The sequence below is a fragment of the Caloenas nicobarica genome, chromosome 3 (assembly GCF_036013445.1).
Source record: "Caloenas nicobarica isolate bCalNic1 chromosome 3, bCalNic1.hap1, whole genome shotgun sequence".
NCBI classification, from domain to species: Eukaryota; Metazoa; Chordata; class Aves; order Columbiformes; family Columbidae; genus Caloenas; species Caloenas nicobarica.
The window spans coordinates 50,829,332-50,846,176 of record NC_088247.1 but is presented as its reverse complement, the minus strand read 5'-3'; the positions used below and the strand labels follow the sequence as shown (position 1 = coordinate 50,846,176).

At 43.3% G+C, this 16,845-nt stretch overlaps 1 protein-coding gene across 2 annotated transcripts; it reads right to left on the bottom strand.

Annotated features, from left to right (window-relative positions):
- Window positions 1-12,241: 12,241 nt before the first annotated feature.
- On the bottom strand, window positions 12,242-15,908 carry MARCKS (myristoylated alanine rich protein kinase C substrate). Of its 2 annotated transcripts, XM_065632700.1 has the most exons (3): window positions 15,826-15,908; window positions 15,413-15,585; window positions 12,242-14,246 (listed from the first exon to the last, which is right to left on the bottom strand). In XM_065632700.1, the coding sequence occupies exons 2-3, from the start codon at window positions 15,509-15,511 to the stop codon at window positions 13,494-13,496; spliced, it is 852 nt and encodes a 283-aa protein (XP_065488772.1). In that variant the 5' UTR covers window positions 15,512-15,585; window positions 15,826-15,908; the 3' UTR covers window positions 12,242-13,493. The 2 variants fall into 2 exon arrangements, with proteins under 2 accessions (XP_065488772.1, XP_065488771.1); XM_065632699.1 differs by having other exon boundaries at window positions 15,413-15,883.
- Between the last annotated feature and the right edge of the window lie 937 nt (window positions 15,909-16,845).

Genomic DNA, 16,845 nt, shown 5'->3' with positions numbered 1-16,845 from the left:
GTGAAAAGACTTCACACCCTCTTTATGTTCTTATAAAGCTTACAACTTGCATTGGCAAAAGCCCATGTTTGGAAAAAGAATAAGCCTTTAAACTCAAGTACTTAAATCCAGGAAAAAGTAAAAACTAAGGTAGCTCATTCTCTTGTCCACTAAGTATGGAATAATTTGGAGCCCAGTGGGATGGCCTCAGCGAGAGAGATATTAAACTCTCTCTTTCCTACTGCTTCTCTCCTGCAAGAGTGAATACATCGGGAGTGGGGGGACTTTTCTGTGAGATGGGTATTCAAATCTCTTCAGTCAGGCATGTAAGCTTGCCAGCAGTTCCCTAGAGTACCCTAACTCTCAGCTATTGTAAAAATAAGTACATCGAAACATATGTAGAAAGTCCCCCACATCCTTCCTTTCCCCTCTCTGCTGTGTTTCCCACTGGCTAAACAGGGCAGCTGGGAGCAAGGTATTGGAAATGTCTTTCCCAGGTAGATAACTTTCTCCAGACAATATAAAGGGAGCCTAGACATCAAATCCATGTGTGAAGTCAAGGAGTAATGTTATTCCCCCTTCTATAGGGAGAACAGCCCAGAGCAGTTAAAAACAAAATTTCCAAATGGTCCACTACTTCTTCATTCCTCATTCTCCTGTAGAAAGCCTTAAATACCAAGTTCCCATTTTGTTAGGCTAGACTGGTAAATATTCAGCCAATCTGAAAATAAAACCCTACAAAAGACTTATAAAATAGCAGACTAATTATTTGCCCAAGGTTGTATGGCAAATCAGCAGCAGTGACACATTTCCCTAGGGCTCCCATCCTAGGGAGCTTTGTGCTTTGAGCACACAACTGTCCTTTCTCTTCTTCGTTCCTACTTTGCTACCTGAGCTATAGGGATGTAAGATGTAAGAGATGTCAACCTCATTCTGTTCTGTTTTGAGGCACACTGCATTGCTGGTTTATTTGCTGATCTACTGCATAAATAACCACATCTCAGAAGGTTACAGGTATATAACGGGTAGGTACTACTGAAACCCATGTGCTGGCTGAGGCAGGCATGTGACAAAAAATCCTTCATGTTTAGGATGACATTGTTAAAGTTTCCATGAAAATTGTGCCTGTTAAAAGAAGCCAAGTTAAGTTTTCATGTGTAACTTTATTTTTGACAGTTTCTCAACCTTGGCTTTGTACTTTGTTCGCATTTCCTTGTCTATAGAGGAAACTGGGCTCATAACAGATATCTGAAAGTCACATTCCTGCATGTCGTTTTAGCGGATACATGAGAAAGTCTGATACTTTAAAAAGAAAGAAAGGGAAGAAAAATACTTGTTCCAAGATGCTCAGATTGACAGGACTCTGAGATCAGGGAATCTCCACCTTGATCAGACTGTGGTGATTACTGTCATGGAGTGAGGGAAATCCATTGCACTCCCTGTTTGGCACTTGGGTGATTAATGAGATGACATGCACAGAAGTAGGTGGCTGAATTTCCCTTGAAATAAGACCAGTGACATTCGTAGAAGAGTGTTAAAATCATAGAATCATTTCAGTTGGAAGAGACCCTCAGGATCATTGAGTCCAATAATAACCTAACTCTAGCACTAAACCATGTTCCTAAGAACCTCGTCTAAACGCCTTTTAAACACCTCCAGGGATGGTGACTCCACCACTTCCCTGGGCAGCCTGTATACATGTACACACTAGGAGAAAACACCAAATGGAGCAGTGTATGTCCTGGGTAGACATAATATATAACAACTGAAATTGTGATGGAGCACCTGACACAACATTCCCTGAAACCCATAACCTGTTCAAATGTGGTCAGTACAGTGAGGCAAACAACATCATCACTGCTGTTCTTTGTAGGCTATATATGTGGATGTGGATATGGATATGTACACACGCACTACATTATAGTGTGTGTATATAAATATAAGAGGTTATAAACTATGAAAAGGTGGATCTCATTTTAGTGGCTGAAGATCAGTGCAGAAGGGAGAACTCAGTGAAGAATGATGTGTCTCTGCTAAAGAATTTTTGTTTCTGATTAATCTCTACTGCTGGTCAGCATGTTACAGATGTGTTTGCCATTGTGTATAGTTGCAGTTTATAACACTGTTTAGGTATATAAAACATTTGCTGCAGGTCTATCATAGCTATAGTTGTAGATATTTAAATTGCTATGTTTAGCAGATGGTTTTTGAACCTTTGGTCACCACAAACACTGAATTCAATTTTTTTAATGCCAAGTACTAAGGAACAGGGACACTTTCACTGGTAAACCAGTTCCTCATCATGGAACCAGAATGGCAATACTTCAGTGCTGTTTTGTTTGCAACTCTTTTTCTATACAGGCTATAGATTTTAATAAGGATCTCATTTTTTGCTGTGAGTTTATAATACCTAACTCAATAAAGTCCGCCCTTTAAACTGAATAGTTAACATGTAATCTAATATTATAGTATTATTTTATAAAATAAATGTTAAAAACAATTGATTTATTTCCAAAATCTGTTTCTGCTTAGAGACTTTACTGATAACAACATTAAGAATAATATGCGTCTCTGTTAGTGCATGTGTATTTTTACTTAGTTGGATGTTTATACATATGTATCTCATGAGGTAAATTCTGGACAACTGTTGTTGTACCCTCCCTTTCCTGTACACCAGCTTAACTTTTACTGAAATACAAGACAAAGTTTTCCCTGGTCTCTCAAGACCTTTTGGAAATCACTACATTGAATTAAAATTCTAAAGCAAAGATATATAAGTAGGGAAGGGATCTTGAGCTATGCTTTTGACCACCACTGGCATTAAGGTAGGATAAAGACAGACTGTGCCTTTCAGATTATCTGTTCTAACCTCAAACCTCCACAGAAAAGAAGGTTTTCCAACTTTTCTGTTGTGTAATCTGTTAGACCATTGAATTATGCTTGTAATTAGAAATCCTTTCCTCAACTTAAGCAATATCCTCTTTCTTACAAACTATACTAATTATTTTTGTCCCACCTCCAGCTGACATAGAGAACAACTGATTTCTCTTTGTTATAACCTTTCAGGTGTTGAAAAAACAAACTAAACTCTTAGCCCTCCAAACCTTTCCTTACCTGGAGTATGAAATCCATTTTTTTTTTTCTTTGTAAAACCTGTGTGTTGCTTTCCTGTGCAACTTCCATATTGCCCAAGATTTTTCTTAAAATACGTCTTTCTTAAAAGGTGCTCAAAACGACCTTGTTGGGTCCTTGCCTCTGCACTTGGACAAGGACTAATGCTTGGCTGATACCACCTGTGAGCCACCTCAACCCCAGGCTCCTTTCCTGTTGCCTGGGTAGCCCCCATTTTCTGTTTATAAATTAGATTTCTTCTCTTCCTTGAAGCGTAGCTCTTTGCTGAACTTCTGCTTGATTTTTCGATTATGTCTCCAGTACATTACCATGTGAAGTCCAATAGTATTCTGAGTTCCCTTTTACATGCACTTCCAGTCCTCCCAGTATGGCAGCAAACCATTGAGTGTTATACCCTGAGGTTATTTTTTTTTTTCAGCTGACTTTGTTCAGCAGCTGTTTTCCTAGTTCTTATTTCCCTGGCTGTGCTTATGAAGATGTTGCACGTACAACATCAAAAATATTAGCGAACTCAAGATCCATCACCGCTCCTGACTCCTGCTGAACTACTAGGCTGGATCTATTGTCAGAAGAGAAAATCACATTGACTTGACATGTTTTATTGTTGTGAAGCTGATGTTGACTATTTACCATTTTATTGCCCTACAAATGAATTTGCTCTAGTGTATTTTCAGTTATCTTCGTTGGCTGCTTTGTCTGTCATTTCCCTACTCCTTGCTTCATAGTGTTGTGGTTCCCATAACACTCATGTCTCTTTGTCCTTCTACTAGTCCCTTCTTTTTTTTTTTTTTTTGACTCCTGAACCACTTCTCTCTCCTCTTTTTCCTCAACTCTTTTATGAAACCATACTTAAAATCAGTATTGTATTTACCTTTCTCCAGTTCTCCAGCATATCCAATTTCTTTTTGTTGTCAAAAGCTCCCACTGATGGCTCAGAAATTGTTTGGCTACATTCCTAATGCTTTGTGAAATCCTTTGACTACTACTTTTTTTTTAATTATTAACTTATTCTTTCCTCCTCTTGGCATGTTATAGATAGAGTTTTCCAAGTTTAACACTCTTGGTAGCAACAAGTGCTAGATGTCTCAGTGGTTACATTGGCTATAACAATTTTAGGGAAATTCCCTCCCATAGCTCTCTCATGCTGCTAGCAACACAGAGACTATAAATATAGCCAAACCACAAGCATTTTTACCACTTCAGCTGATTTATGCAACACGATGGCGAAAATGTCATCAGGCATTACCATTCCTCCCTTTGTTAGAGGAGAAGTTGGAGAAGTTTTTAAACTTGTGATCTGTGGGTGCCTTTGATAAATTGGGCACAGTGTGCTAGAAATGACAGTGAATACAATCAGTTTTGCAAACCAGTGAGGCCAGTTTCTTTCAATGCCGTGTGAAAATAAATACCAAAAATCTCTTTTTCTCCTATTTAATGCACAATATACACATGCATTTCAGATAATCGGGTTGTTTGTTCATGAGGATTCACAGCATTGCAAATGATGGGTCTGAACCGATTTCCCAGTAGTTACACTCTCTTGTTTTTCCACAGTAAGTCAGCTAGAATATATACATTTTCTTCTGATATCTGTTGTTTTAAAATACAATTTAGACTGAGCAAACTGTAGGAATCATAAATAATACATAAATAAATCATAAATAATGTAGGAATCATAAATAATAATTGGAAAATTCGGGGCATTAAGGCACCTTCTTAATAGAAAAGAAAATCCATGAAGAATCTTCATTTTTGTATTTTAATATGCCAATATATAATAAAGGTGAGGATATATTTAGATAAAAAATGAACATCACTAGCCAGCCCCAAAAGAAAAATCACATATCTACATGCAAATATTTTCACTAAACGAGGCACCTCCGTTCCCTCCTTCCCAAAAAGTCAAACTACTCCCGGGATGGGAATTCCTGCCTGTGTGTTTCAGTACATGAAAATGGCCTCAAAGTGTCACTAGAGAGCTATCGATAATCTGGTTCTACGTACATTTCAAGGTTTTGGGGCTTTGTGATCTTTTCACTCAAGCCTCACTTCCAATTTAATCCTTTTTATTGCTTGAAATGCCCGTTGCTGTGTATGGTGATTAAAATGCCCTGTCCACTTGCACTCAGATAGCAAGCCTTTTGGCATCACAGTTCAACTTTTAGGAAGGCAAAGAGCATGAAGTGGGAAAAGAAACTTGTAAATAACATAGATTTAAAAAAAAAAAAATAAAAAAAGGAAGTTGGTAATTAATTCCCTCTGCCTTCATAATCTTGACCAAGACAAATAGAAATGTGGTTTGAACAATGGTAGGAAGTGAAAGAGCCTAACCTTTTCTGCATTTAGCCTGGAAGCTTTTTCAGAGCAGAGGCTGTCTCTCGTATATGTTTACACAGTGCCTGGCACAAGCAAGGCTTATATTTAATCTGGGACTTTCGAGTCTCTATCACAATATAAATACTTCCTAAGAGTAGTTCGTAGGGGAACGAACCTTTGTTTGTGCTGCTGTTCAGAAGCGGTCCCTGGCCATGCTCCTCCTTCGGGATTTCTTCCCAGCTGGTCACGTCATTGTCATCTGTTATTTGACTGCCTTTAATGCTGCAGATTCATGAGAAAGGAAGCCTGTAGTAAGATCAGGGCAAACGTAAAAATGTCCAGTCTCACGTGCAGACGGTGTTGGTTTTACACATATGTTGCTTCACTCAAATGCTACTGGGATCATCTCGTTCTGCTTTCTTTTAGTGTCATTTTCACCCATGTGGCTTTCTTAAAGAGTTACTCTACACATGTTCCTTGTTTTATCTTTGTCACAAAAGACAAAGAGTGTATTATTTTTCCTAATATCCTCAAGAACAACTTAGTACTTCCATCTTTTCCAACTCTACACGACAGAGCTACGCAGAATGTTTCCAGTGATTACACCTGATATGTCTGCCATGAAGCATTTAGGAGGAGACTAACTTCAGAGATACTATTTTGTTTCTGCTTCTATATATCCACAGATTATTAAACTAATGACTATCATAACATGTATGCAATAACAACAACAAGATGCAAGTAAAGCCCTAAAGCCTCTTTAGATTAGATTAGATGAGATTTGCACTGGGATTTAAATAGAGAACAGTTGGCTTTGAATCTTTCTCCTCTGTTTATTAAAGTTGATGGTCCCGTTCTGACATCACTGAAAAGATATTTTCCCCTTCTTTCTCCCCTTTGGCTCAATTTATAATAATATCAGAGGTTTCATGATCTTGAAATGACAACTTTCTGTGTAGGCAACACAAAGGCAAAAAAATTACCAGATAACACAGCATTCAGTGGATACCAATGATCACCAAAAACTATAAGTTTTACATTGAAAATAGCAAACTTTTATGATGATTTATCCATGTGAGCTTTTAAATACATTTCTGCATCATCACTTCAATGTATAGGCTTGTCAAGTATTAGACAGACTTCATGTGGTGGTAGCAGAGGAAAAGAGAGGCCCGAAGAACCTCCAGGGTATAATAATGAGGTTAAGTTTCCATTTTTGCCATTTGTAACAGCAACTCGTGAAAGTGCCCCTGTCTTTTGCCAGTGTGCTCCTGTGTGTCTTCAGTTTCTTAACACAGTCACTTTTCTCATCCTTTTACTGCAGACGCTCCATTTCGGGTTGCAGGTGAATGCTGCATGGAAGAATCAAATGTATTTATCTCACCATCAGCAACATTTACGGGGGAATATTGGGGATTGGACTAGATGATATTTCAAGGTCCCTTCCAATCTCTAACATTCTGTGATTCTGTAATTTTAGAAGTGCTTTGTATTGGTTAACTTCCCTCTCGTGGATCTCAATGACAAAAGAATAAAGCCAAAATGAGCCCTTCCCAAAATTCCTTCTCTAATTTAGTATACATACGCATTATTTCTCCATGTGAGCACTAACTTGTAAAGTTGAGTGTTAAACAACAGAATAAAATACTAAAATAGAATTCAAATATACCTGTATAAAAACATCCAGGAAATGGATTCAGATAAATTTTGGAATTATTCTCTCCCCACTGTTTTAGGTTTTCTTCCTGGATATTTATTAGAAACTAAATGCATACGTAGGATATGCAAAAATAGAACCAGGGGGGAAAAAATCATATTTCTTCACGTATATTGAGTATTATCCCATGATTTCTGCCATTTTGTTGGATTACTGAGATGGAAAATATTTGCTGTCCAGTCCTCTCAGGAGTGCTTGTGTCTGGTAAGCTTCCTTTAACAGGCTCCTGAACTGCAACATGGGGCTTGTGACCGACTGGCTTCTTGATTAATTCCTGAAAAAGATTACCTTCATCAATTTTGGATTTGGCTTCCTTGGTGGTTTTTGAAAGGGGCTTGGCTTTGCACTCCCATGGAAACAGTGTCTCTCGTAATTAAACTATATATTTTATAGACAGAAGGGGGCTACTTTACACCTATGACAGCCTTGCTTTAGGGGCTAGGAAAAAAAAAAAAAACACAAAAGTTTCTTCATTTAGTTCCTGAAGTTTGGCAGGATTTTTTTTCCCTCTCACTCTTCTTTTGTAAAGGAGTTCTGGTCCAGAATGTTCTTTTCCAGTGAGTAGCCTATCAGCAACGGCTCCATGATAGGTTTTATTTCTTTTGAATAGCAGGTCACCCTTGTAAGCATGGATTTTGTGTTATCTAATTAATTTAAAATATTCAGGTAGGTCTACATACCAAGTTTCAGAGAGATAACTACTCCAGCACAGGCTAGCAAGTCATTTCTTGCAGCTATTAGAGCTACTCAGCAAGTAAAATTTCCCTAACCAATAGATTCATAGGTGTGTTATTTTCTCTCCCTTGTTTAGAAATGAAGCTGTCAACTTCAGGAGACAGTCTAGTTTGGACTGTACCTAAGAATAAATCTCTAGTCACTGTGGTCTCTGCTAATGGCAACCATCAAATACTTCATTACCAACAGTATCAGCTGTGGTGCTGGAAAGGACCTCACGAGGTAGCATTGCTTGGCTCAAAACTATTCCTCTCCAGTGCTCTTCTAGTGCAGGTTATCATGTGCACAGCCACAAGAATTAACCTAAGAATCCCAAGTCCTGGAACATTTACCTGCTTCGTGATAACAATACATATAGCACCAGCAGCAACACTTCCCCATATTGCTGTTCTGAAATCAGCATTGTGTTAGGCATGGGAAAAAAAAAAAAAAAAAAAAAGAGAAAGAGAAGGAAAACCCCATTTTTAACTGAATAATGGCTTTGCCATTTTATCTAGATTCATCATCCATGTATCTTGTTTGGGTCTTTTCAACTGCAAGTATTGATGTCCTCTTTCATCTAGGATCTTGGTAGCCCTGTTCTGGACATGTCTTCCTACAACAAAGGCTGAGGGCAAAGATGTACAAATAATACTTGTAACCCTCCTCAATATTTCAAAATGTTCTGAAAGCATTAACTGAAGTTTTATGTCACCTCTACCAAATGATATTATCCATACCCTAAAATAGGGGCATTCTGAAGCCAAGTCTCTTGCTTTCTTATAGAAAGTGTACTCAATAGTATAGCCTAAATTTACATATTCTTAACTCTCTACTTTATTCAAGGGGCAACACTTTGGTCACTCACCTGTTTAGCCATAATCCTCATTTTTATTCCAATTGTTGGCCCTCCTCTGATCTCCCCAATAGGCAATGTTCCCACTTCAGGGCGATCTCATCTCAACAGCTGTCTCAGCAAACACATCGCGAAACACGCTGCTACAGCTTCCCTTTCTACAACAGCTCCTCGAAGAAGCAGAAGGCCCGAAAATCTCACTGGCTCTTCTCAGGCCACGTTAATACACAGACTTTCAGTACCCTTGCACTTCACCATAGCACCACCTCCTACATTCCTTCCTGTACGTACCAGGAGGCTGCCTGCCCTGCCTGCCTCTGCCCTGCTGGACTCGGTGGCAACCGCAATAGCTCCCATTCATTGTCAATTAGCCGAGGTCCCCGGAATTGTAAAGAGGACAAATTAACCTCACTGTCTACAGTATGTTACAAACACAATATACTATTTTTCCCTTGCTGCATACTCGAGGAAGGAAAGTACCTGCTTTATTCTATCCCAGTGACCTAAGCAGGGTAGAAAAATTGGCCATAACCTAGAAACAAGATGCTTTCAACTAAGCTACATCATTATGGAAAACACGTTTTATATCAGTCTCTTAAAACCCAGCAGACGAACATGGAAATGAGATGGGTATCACCAACTATGACCTTTTACTACTCTTTTACTACACAAATAGCATAAAGGCTGAATTCACAGGATTGATTTTGCAGGAAACCATTAACTGGTATTACAGCTTCAGACTAGAACATGTATTATTCTAGAGTTTTTAAAGCAATACAAAAGGACTTGCAACTGAGAAAAACCCAAACAATCAAAGCAGATGAAAACCTTTGACCTTTATCGAATCATCTGCAAGTGAAGTTCAAGAGTTAGCTGTTTCAAACAGTATTAGATAACAAAAAATCTTAAAGCACAGACATTCTCCCTCACAGAATAAATACCCATATATGCAACATTTGCATCAAATACAACCAACAGGAGTTTTTAGGTAAGTCAGAAGTTGATATATGGACACTTGATTTGTACATGTGCTTGTGTACACAAGTGGGAAGGTGAACACACTCCAGTAGAAGCCAAAGCCTCAGCTCTGTTTCCCTCCCCCACCCTGCCTTTTTTTGCCTCATTTCCTTGCCTGAAGGCAAAATCTCTACTATTTCACATTAATAACTATCAGGACCAGATACAGAACTCGAGTGCTTGAGGTCAGACATTGCGATTTGGAGAGTCTGAAATTAAGTTTAGATACAACCAAGACAGGCATGAAATTTGAAAGGACTTTTGTACAATCAAGTTTTGATCTTGGACGAGGAAGACTGTTGCCTCAGTCTAAGTAAATAAACAGAAGCAAATCTCGAGAGCCTCCAGTCAGGAAAAATTAGATTCCAGTGTATGTTTTATCTAAAAATATGACATTATTTCAGCACAACAGAAGTTACCTTGTTCATAGCAATAATAACATTCTGCTTAAAAAGAACCACAGCAACCCAGGAGGTAGGAAAATCAGCTTGCAATCACACATTTTAAATCACATGCGTTTGAATTCTGAGAGAATTTGTTGAAATTACAGTACTTATTACAATTAGTATTTTCACCGAGGCATAACAGCTACCAATGCAATAAAAACCAAGGCATAAAGCTTTTGCGGTAAGATTAACCATCTCACCAGTCACTAACGCCCAGCCCCTTCGTTCTCCTTGTACATAAATAAGAATATTCTACAATTGCATGGGAGTGAGCACTCAGACCCTCAGGGATGGAGGGAGGAGGAATGCTCTTGCACAACTCTTTGGCAGGAGGAAGCAGCTCAAGTCTCCTCCATTTCCACTATTCCAAAGCCCTTCCAATTCCTGCCTTCTGAAACTGCACAGCGAGGTCAAAAACTGGTATCATCAAACCTCACCCGACTGCTGCGACCAGATTAGTAGACCACGCAACTGGTCTTCTTAAGATGTATTTTTGAAACTCTACCATTATTAAGACTTGGAAAGAGATTTCAAGTCAAGCCAAGCCACAGAATGATGAAGTCCCAGGCCAGGAGCCCAGCGGCTGGGGCAGGAACCACTCTGCACCATCAGGAACTGAAAGTGCTTCAGAAAACACCACCAGCTGAGTGAAGAAAGAACATGAAAATTTGAGGAGATCAGGTTAGGAAAAATCTGAAAAAGAACTTTACCAGCAATTATTTTATTCATATGTACACATACAGTTTAACCAAAAAAAAAAAAAAAGGCAGAGAAAAAGAAATTCAGACTTCTCTTTAAGAATCCTTGGATTTAAATATATATATATTTATTAAAAAGAGACATTAATTCTATGGCCAAGACATCATGCGTCTCAGAACAGGTTTTTACAGCCATGTTATAAAAACCCCTTAGCAAAGCAGTTATGCACTAGACTTCAAACACATGTACTCCAAGAATGACACTGGTGTGGAGGATCTTGTTTTACATCCATTTATTTTTGTCCCTCAGCAATTATAGCATAGTTTCAATACATTTCTAAAGCTATAGAGAAATACCAGGGCAACTAGAGTACATACAAGCCAAAGTTAAAATGGTAGACAGCTGAATTAAAAAAAAAAAAAAAAAAAAAAAGAAGTACGCATTCAGCAGGAAATCTACTATACCTCATTCAGTTTAGGCTTTGTTCTTTAGGGAACAAGGTGCTAACGTGCCATTTTCTCATAAAATGAATCATAATTGCTTCCAAAGAGTTTCTGCTGAAAATTTAGGTGGAAGCAAATAAGTGTAACACTAAACTTTCTCCTATAAACTTAGAAGCAACACTTTCTTGAATCAATTTCCACCCTCCAAATACCACTGCTGCTTTTCTTGTATGAACCCACTGATTTATTAAGGCATAATATGCCCTGAGCAATATGCTGGAAATTAGCCAAAAAGCCTAACAATTAAAGGCAAGCACCAAGTGATTATTTTTATAGACAAATTTTGAAAACTGCTTTGTAACTCACCTGTACTTGGGAGCAGCATTTGAGGAAAAAAAGAAAATATTGCTTTTAACTAGTTTGAGCAGAATGGCAGTGTTAATTCCCCCTTTCTCCCTCCAGGCTAAAGTTGTCAAGCTAATGGTCGAGGTACCTAAGTAGGACCAGCATACCAAGAGGTAAGTGGGACATCTATTCAAGAGCTTAATTTTTAAGCAAGTCATAAAAAATTCAGTGCCCCACCCTAAGCAATTCAAATTAAATCTCATTTTCCTCAAGAGGCAAGACTCTCATACACTGGATACCTCTGGTCTTAAAAGCAAGATGGAGTCTGAACAGGAAAATCGTACACTGTACATGCTCAGACTGCCATCCAGTCTGCTTTTCAGAACCAGAAAAGCCTATAAATTACCTGGTGCACTGCCCAATTTCTCTAAAACATGCACAGTATTACAGAGTCCAGGATCTAGGAAGGTAGTTTTCAAAGCTAGTGCTAACAGCACACATGACTTTATACAAATTTAGGCAATACTGGCTAGTCCCTTTAAGCTACCGGAGTATCCATAAATGAAAGACAACCAAATTATACATTTTATTCACATTTATTTTTCGCTTTTAGTGTGCTCACAGAAAATTAGAACACCTTAAGCAGGAGTTTAATAGCAATTTTTGTAAGCAAAGTTACATTCCATCTCTAAGTCAAATTGGTCAAAGCTTCTCCAGTATTTACAAAAACATGATAGACAAGATGCTACACAAAAAAAAAAAAAAAAAACATTGCATCTGAAGAGTTTTCTTTTATTTTCAAAGACAACTGGAAAAGAAAGCATTGTCTGCTGTAATCAAAAACATACCACAGTATAAACAGTAACCATTCCACTTATCACAGCTTGGTTGAGTTTAAAATTTGTGTTTAAAAGGTCCAAGATGACTGCAGTTTTACAAAAATGGGCAGGGTGGAAAGAGTTGCAAACTTCATGTGCTTCTGGATATCAAGATTTGTTTTTTTATACAATAGTCACAGTTAAAAACACCCTGCTGGTAATACATAATTACACTTTATTAAGGTCATAAACCAGCAATAAACAATAAAGCCTATACAACTTGTATTTCTACTTAATCACTGACTGATACAGCTAACATGAGATAAGTGAAAAGTTCCTATGGTTTAAATGAATTCCTAAGACTATGATCTCTTTATCTGGGTATTGATTTTTATTTTTTTTTCCTTTTTCCTTTCCTTCTTAATCAAGACTTGTAGTGTTGTAAACCTTATAGAACATCTGCCTCACAAAATACATCGTAATAACTTTCTTTTAAAAAAAAGACTAACCCCTTACATCATTTCTGACGGGGCGCACTCCCGCCAAGGGCTGTGCGCCCCAGGTTGCCCACTGCGGCCCCTGTCACTTCATTTGATATCCCTTATTGACCCACCCATCTCCTTCATATATGGGCATGTCCATAGACCGATCAGGAAAAGTTTTATAACATGAAGAGAGTTGCAAAGTATATTAAAAAAAAAAAACCACAAACAAAAAAAAACCCGAACCAAAACAAAACATTAATACTGATGAAAAAAAAAAATTAAAAAAACCCCAAAATATAGAGGGTGGGAGAGGAGGGCGGAGGGGGGCCCCCCTCCGCCCGTTGGAATGGCGGCAACACACAACGATTTAAGATGGGAGCTGCGGGGGGAGAGAAAAAAAAGAAACGAGATATCTTTTAAATCAATCCCTGGTTGTAGACAAGTTCTCCGAGACCAGTACCTGGCACCACTCCAACAAACAAACAGGGGGGAAGAAAAGTCCGTCGGCGAGGGGCGGCGGCGGCGCTTACTCCGCCGGCTCGGCGGCGGGTCCCTCGGGACTGCTCTCGGAGGGGGGCTCCTGCCGCGCCGGCGCCGGCTCCTCCGCGGGGGCCGCCTCCTGATCGCCGCTGCCGGCCTCACTCGTGGCGGCGCCGGCGCTCGCCGCCTCCTCCGCCTTGCCCTCTGCCTGCTGCGGCTGCTGCTCCTCGGCCGCCGCCGCCGGGGCCTCTTCTCCCGCCGCCTTCTCGGGGGCGGCCTCGTCCGATTTGGCCTCCTGCGAGTCCCCCGCCTCCTCCTTCGCCGCTTCGGCGCTGCCGGCGGCGGCCGCGCAGGCCTCCTCGGCGGCGGCCTTGCCCTCCTCGCTGCCCGCCGCCTCGGGGGCCGCCGCCTCCTCCTTCCCGCCCTCCGCCGGGGCGGCGGCGGCGCCCTCGCCCTCGGCCCCCTCGCCGGCCTCCTTCTTGTTCTTCTTGAAGGAGAAGCCGCTCAGCTTAAAGGACTTCTTGAAGGAAAAGCGCTTCTTTTTTTTTTTCGGGGTCTCGCTGCTGGACGAGGGGGTCGCGCCCTCCTCAGTCTTTGGGGAGGACTCACCCTCCGCCGGGGAGGCCGGCTCGGTGCTCTCCGCCTCGGCCGCCTCCTTCTCGGAGGCGGGCTCCGACGAGGCCGCCTCCTCCTTGCCCGTCTCCTCGGCGGGCGCGCTGCCGTTGGCCTGCACCTCCTCCTTGCCCGCCTCCGCCGCCGCGGGGGAGGCGTCGCCGTTCACCTTCACGTGGCCGTTCTCCTGCAAGACAGCGACGGGCGTTACCGGCGGTGCCGAGAGGGTGGGGGGGACACGGGACGCCGCCGGCCGCCGCCCTCCCCCCCCGCCCCAGCGGCTTTTCCTCGCCCGCTTTCTGCTGCCGCGGTTTAAACCCCCGCGCCCTCCGCCGCCCCTCGCCGCGGCGGGCGCCCCCAGCGGCGGGTGAACCGCGAAGCGGCCGCCAGAGGGCGCCGCGGCTCCACTGAGCGGCCGCGGCGCCGCGCACCCCCTCCTACCCCGCCCCCGGCGCGCCCCGTCCAGCCGCGGCGGCGGCGCGGGGCGGGGAAGGCTAACAAAGCTCTCCCGACCCCGAGCCCCCGCCCGCCGCTGCCCCTCTCCGCCCGGGCGGTGGGGCGAGGCGCCCCCGCCTCCCCCCCCCGGCCCGCTACCCCGCGCCGCATTTGCATCTTCCAGGCGCCCCGAGAGCGGCTGGCTGCCCCGGGCGGCAGCTGCGGGGGCGGCGGGGAGTGCCCGCCCGCAACGACGCTGCTGCTTCGCGGGGCAGCGGAGGCACGGCCAGCCCGGCAGCCGGCTCGTGTTGGGGGGGGTGTGTGCGGGGGGGGGTGACAGAGAGCCGTGCCCCGCGGCTGCCCCGGCTGAGCGGCCGTGGACGGAGCGAACCGCGCAGCCCCTGCCCCGCGCTCCCGCCCGAGGGGGGTGCCCGCCGCCGCGCTCCCGCCGAGCCCCCAGCCCGGCGGCTCCGGCCCCCGCTGCCACACGGCCATCCTGCTACCGCGAGAGGCGTTTCGCGCTAGTCACCGAGTGTCTTCGGTAGAGGGAGGTTAAACGGGCAGAAAAGCCAAGCGGTATAAGATCCTTCCGTTTAAGAGCCATTGGGACACTTCACCATAATACACGAGGGATTAAAAAAAAAAAAAAAGGAAAAAAATATGCCCCCCCGCCCCCGCAGGAAAGATAAAGGAACGAATCATTCAAAGCCGAGCCCGTTTACAAAAAAAAAAAAAAAAAAGAAAAGAAATTATTCCTTTGCCTCGAGTTGCAAAGATAAAAGGATCGACCGTATTCTCCATTGAATGTGCCACTGGGGCATCAAAGGAAGAAGAATTAAACAGGATGCGAAAGAGAGGCCGCCGAAGTTGGCTTAAAAAAAGCAGTAGGTTTAATATTTTTTTAAATTTTTTTTTTACCTGTCCATTCGCCTTGGATGGAGATGCAGCCACTGCTTCCCCAGGTTTCTCGGCGGAGGCTTCGCCCTTTGCAGCGGTCTTGGAGAACTGGGCACCCATGCTGTCTTATTCAACAAAGAAACTCAACAGATCCAAAAGGAGGGGAAACAAAGAGCGTTGGGTTGGTATAAATACTGGACGACCAGCAGCAGCAGCAACACACACACACACCAGAGGGGAAAAAAAAAGAGAAGAGAGAACAGAACCGATTATAATGCACTCCTTTTAAAAAATTTAAAGTTGAAGAGATCAAAAAGCAGCAGCACAGGAGGGAGGGGAAAAAAAGGGAGGAAAAAGTCGAGCAAAAAAAAAAAAAAAAGGAGCCCAAGTTTAGTAAAAAGAAGTAATAAAAAATCCCAGATTTGTAGCCGTACTGTAGACAAGGAGAAAATGGAGAAATCTCCCTGGTTGCTAATAAGATGCGGAGTCCAACGCCCAAGTGCACAGATGAATGGGCTTCCCGAGCGGTGACGGCAGCCCTCCGCCCGGCGCCGGCCAATCGCCGCCGCGCCACACAAAGGGGGGCGGGGCCTGGCCGCCCGGCGAACAATGGAGCCGCGATGGCAGCGGTTTGAAATCAGCCCCCGGCCGATAATGAATGTGCCGCTCCGGCGCGGCGCGGGCGGGCGCGCGGAGCCCCGCGCCGGGGGAGCGAACAAAACACCCCGATAAAGCGGGGCGGGCGGGCAGGGACAATGGTGCGAAGGGCGTGCGGGTGAGTGCGAGTGTGAGTGCGAGTGTGAGTCCGTCCCGGCCCCGCCGCCCGCCCCCACCCGCTGCCGCCGTGAGAGAGCAACAGATAGTGTGTGCGAGCCCGGGGCGGGGGGAGAGGGAAGGAGGGGATTTGCTGCCTCCCCCCCCCGCTTTGCTCTTTTTTCTTCCCTGGGTTTAATTGGTCGCGATTGTAAAATCGCCCCCAATTTGGAAGGTATTTGAACCACGTAGATCGGGTTTCGCCAAACGAGATCACGAGTCGAAATTAGTAGGTCTGTAGGCCAGATGTTGCAAACGCTAAAGCAGCGGCGGCAGGAGCTGCTGCCGAAGCAGAAACGGACCCCTCCCCCACCGCGATATTGTCTTGGAATAAAATATTTTGTGATTAGCCTACGGCTCTTATTAAATTCTGCTGTCCGATTATTCCTGATTTGTGTTTTTTAAAGTATTTTCTGAGGCGGTGACCCATTTCAAGATTACATTTCCATGCACTCAAGTAGTGGGCGAAGCGACATAATCGGGGCGACATAATTTGCGCTTTCCCAAACCCGAGCCCCGAACATGTATTTACGTTGAATCTAAACCCTCGAATAAGATGTAACCCGAAACTAATGCGTGCGAATTAACGGTGATCTGGAGCGCTTCGTAGCGATGGGGTGGGTGAAATATCACAGAACCGA

What these genes read in the sequence shown, in the direction of transcription:
- MARCKS (XM_065632700.1), bottom strand. Translation starts at nt 15,511, where the DNA reads ATGGGTGCCCAGTTCTCCAAGACCGCTGCAAAGGGCGAAGCCTCCGCC. An exon ending in CATCCAAGGCGAATGGACAG is followed by an intron (nt 14,247 to 15,412) that starts GTAAAAAAAAAA and finishes GCTGTCTTGCAG; the next exon opens with GAGAACGGCCACGTGAAGGT.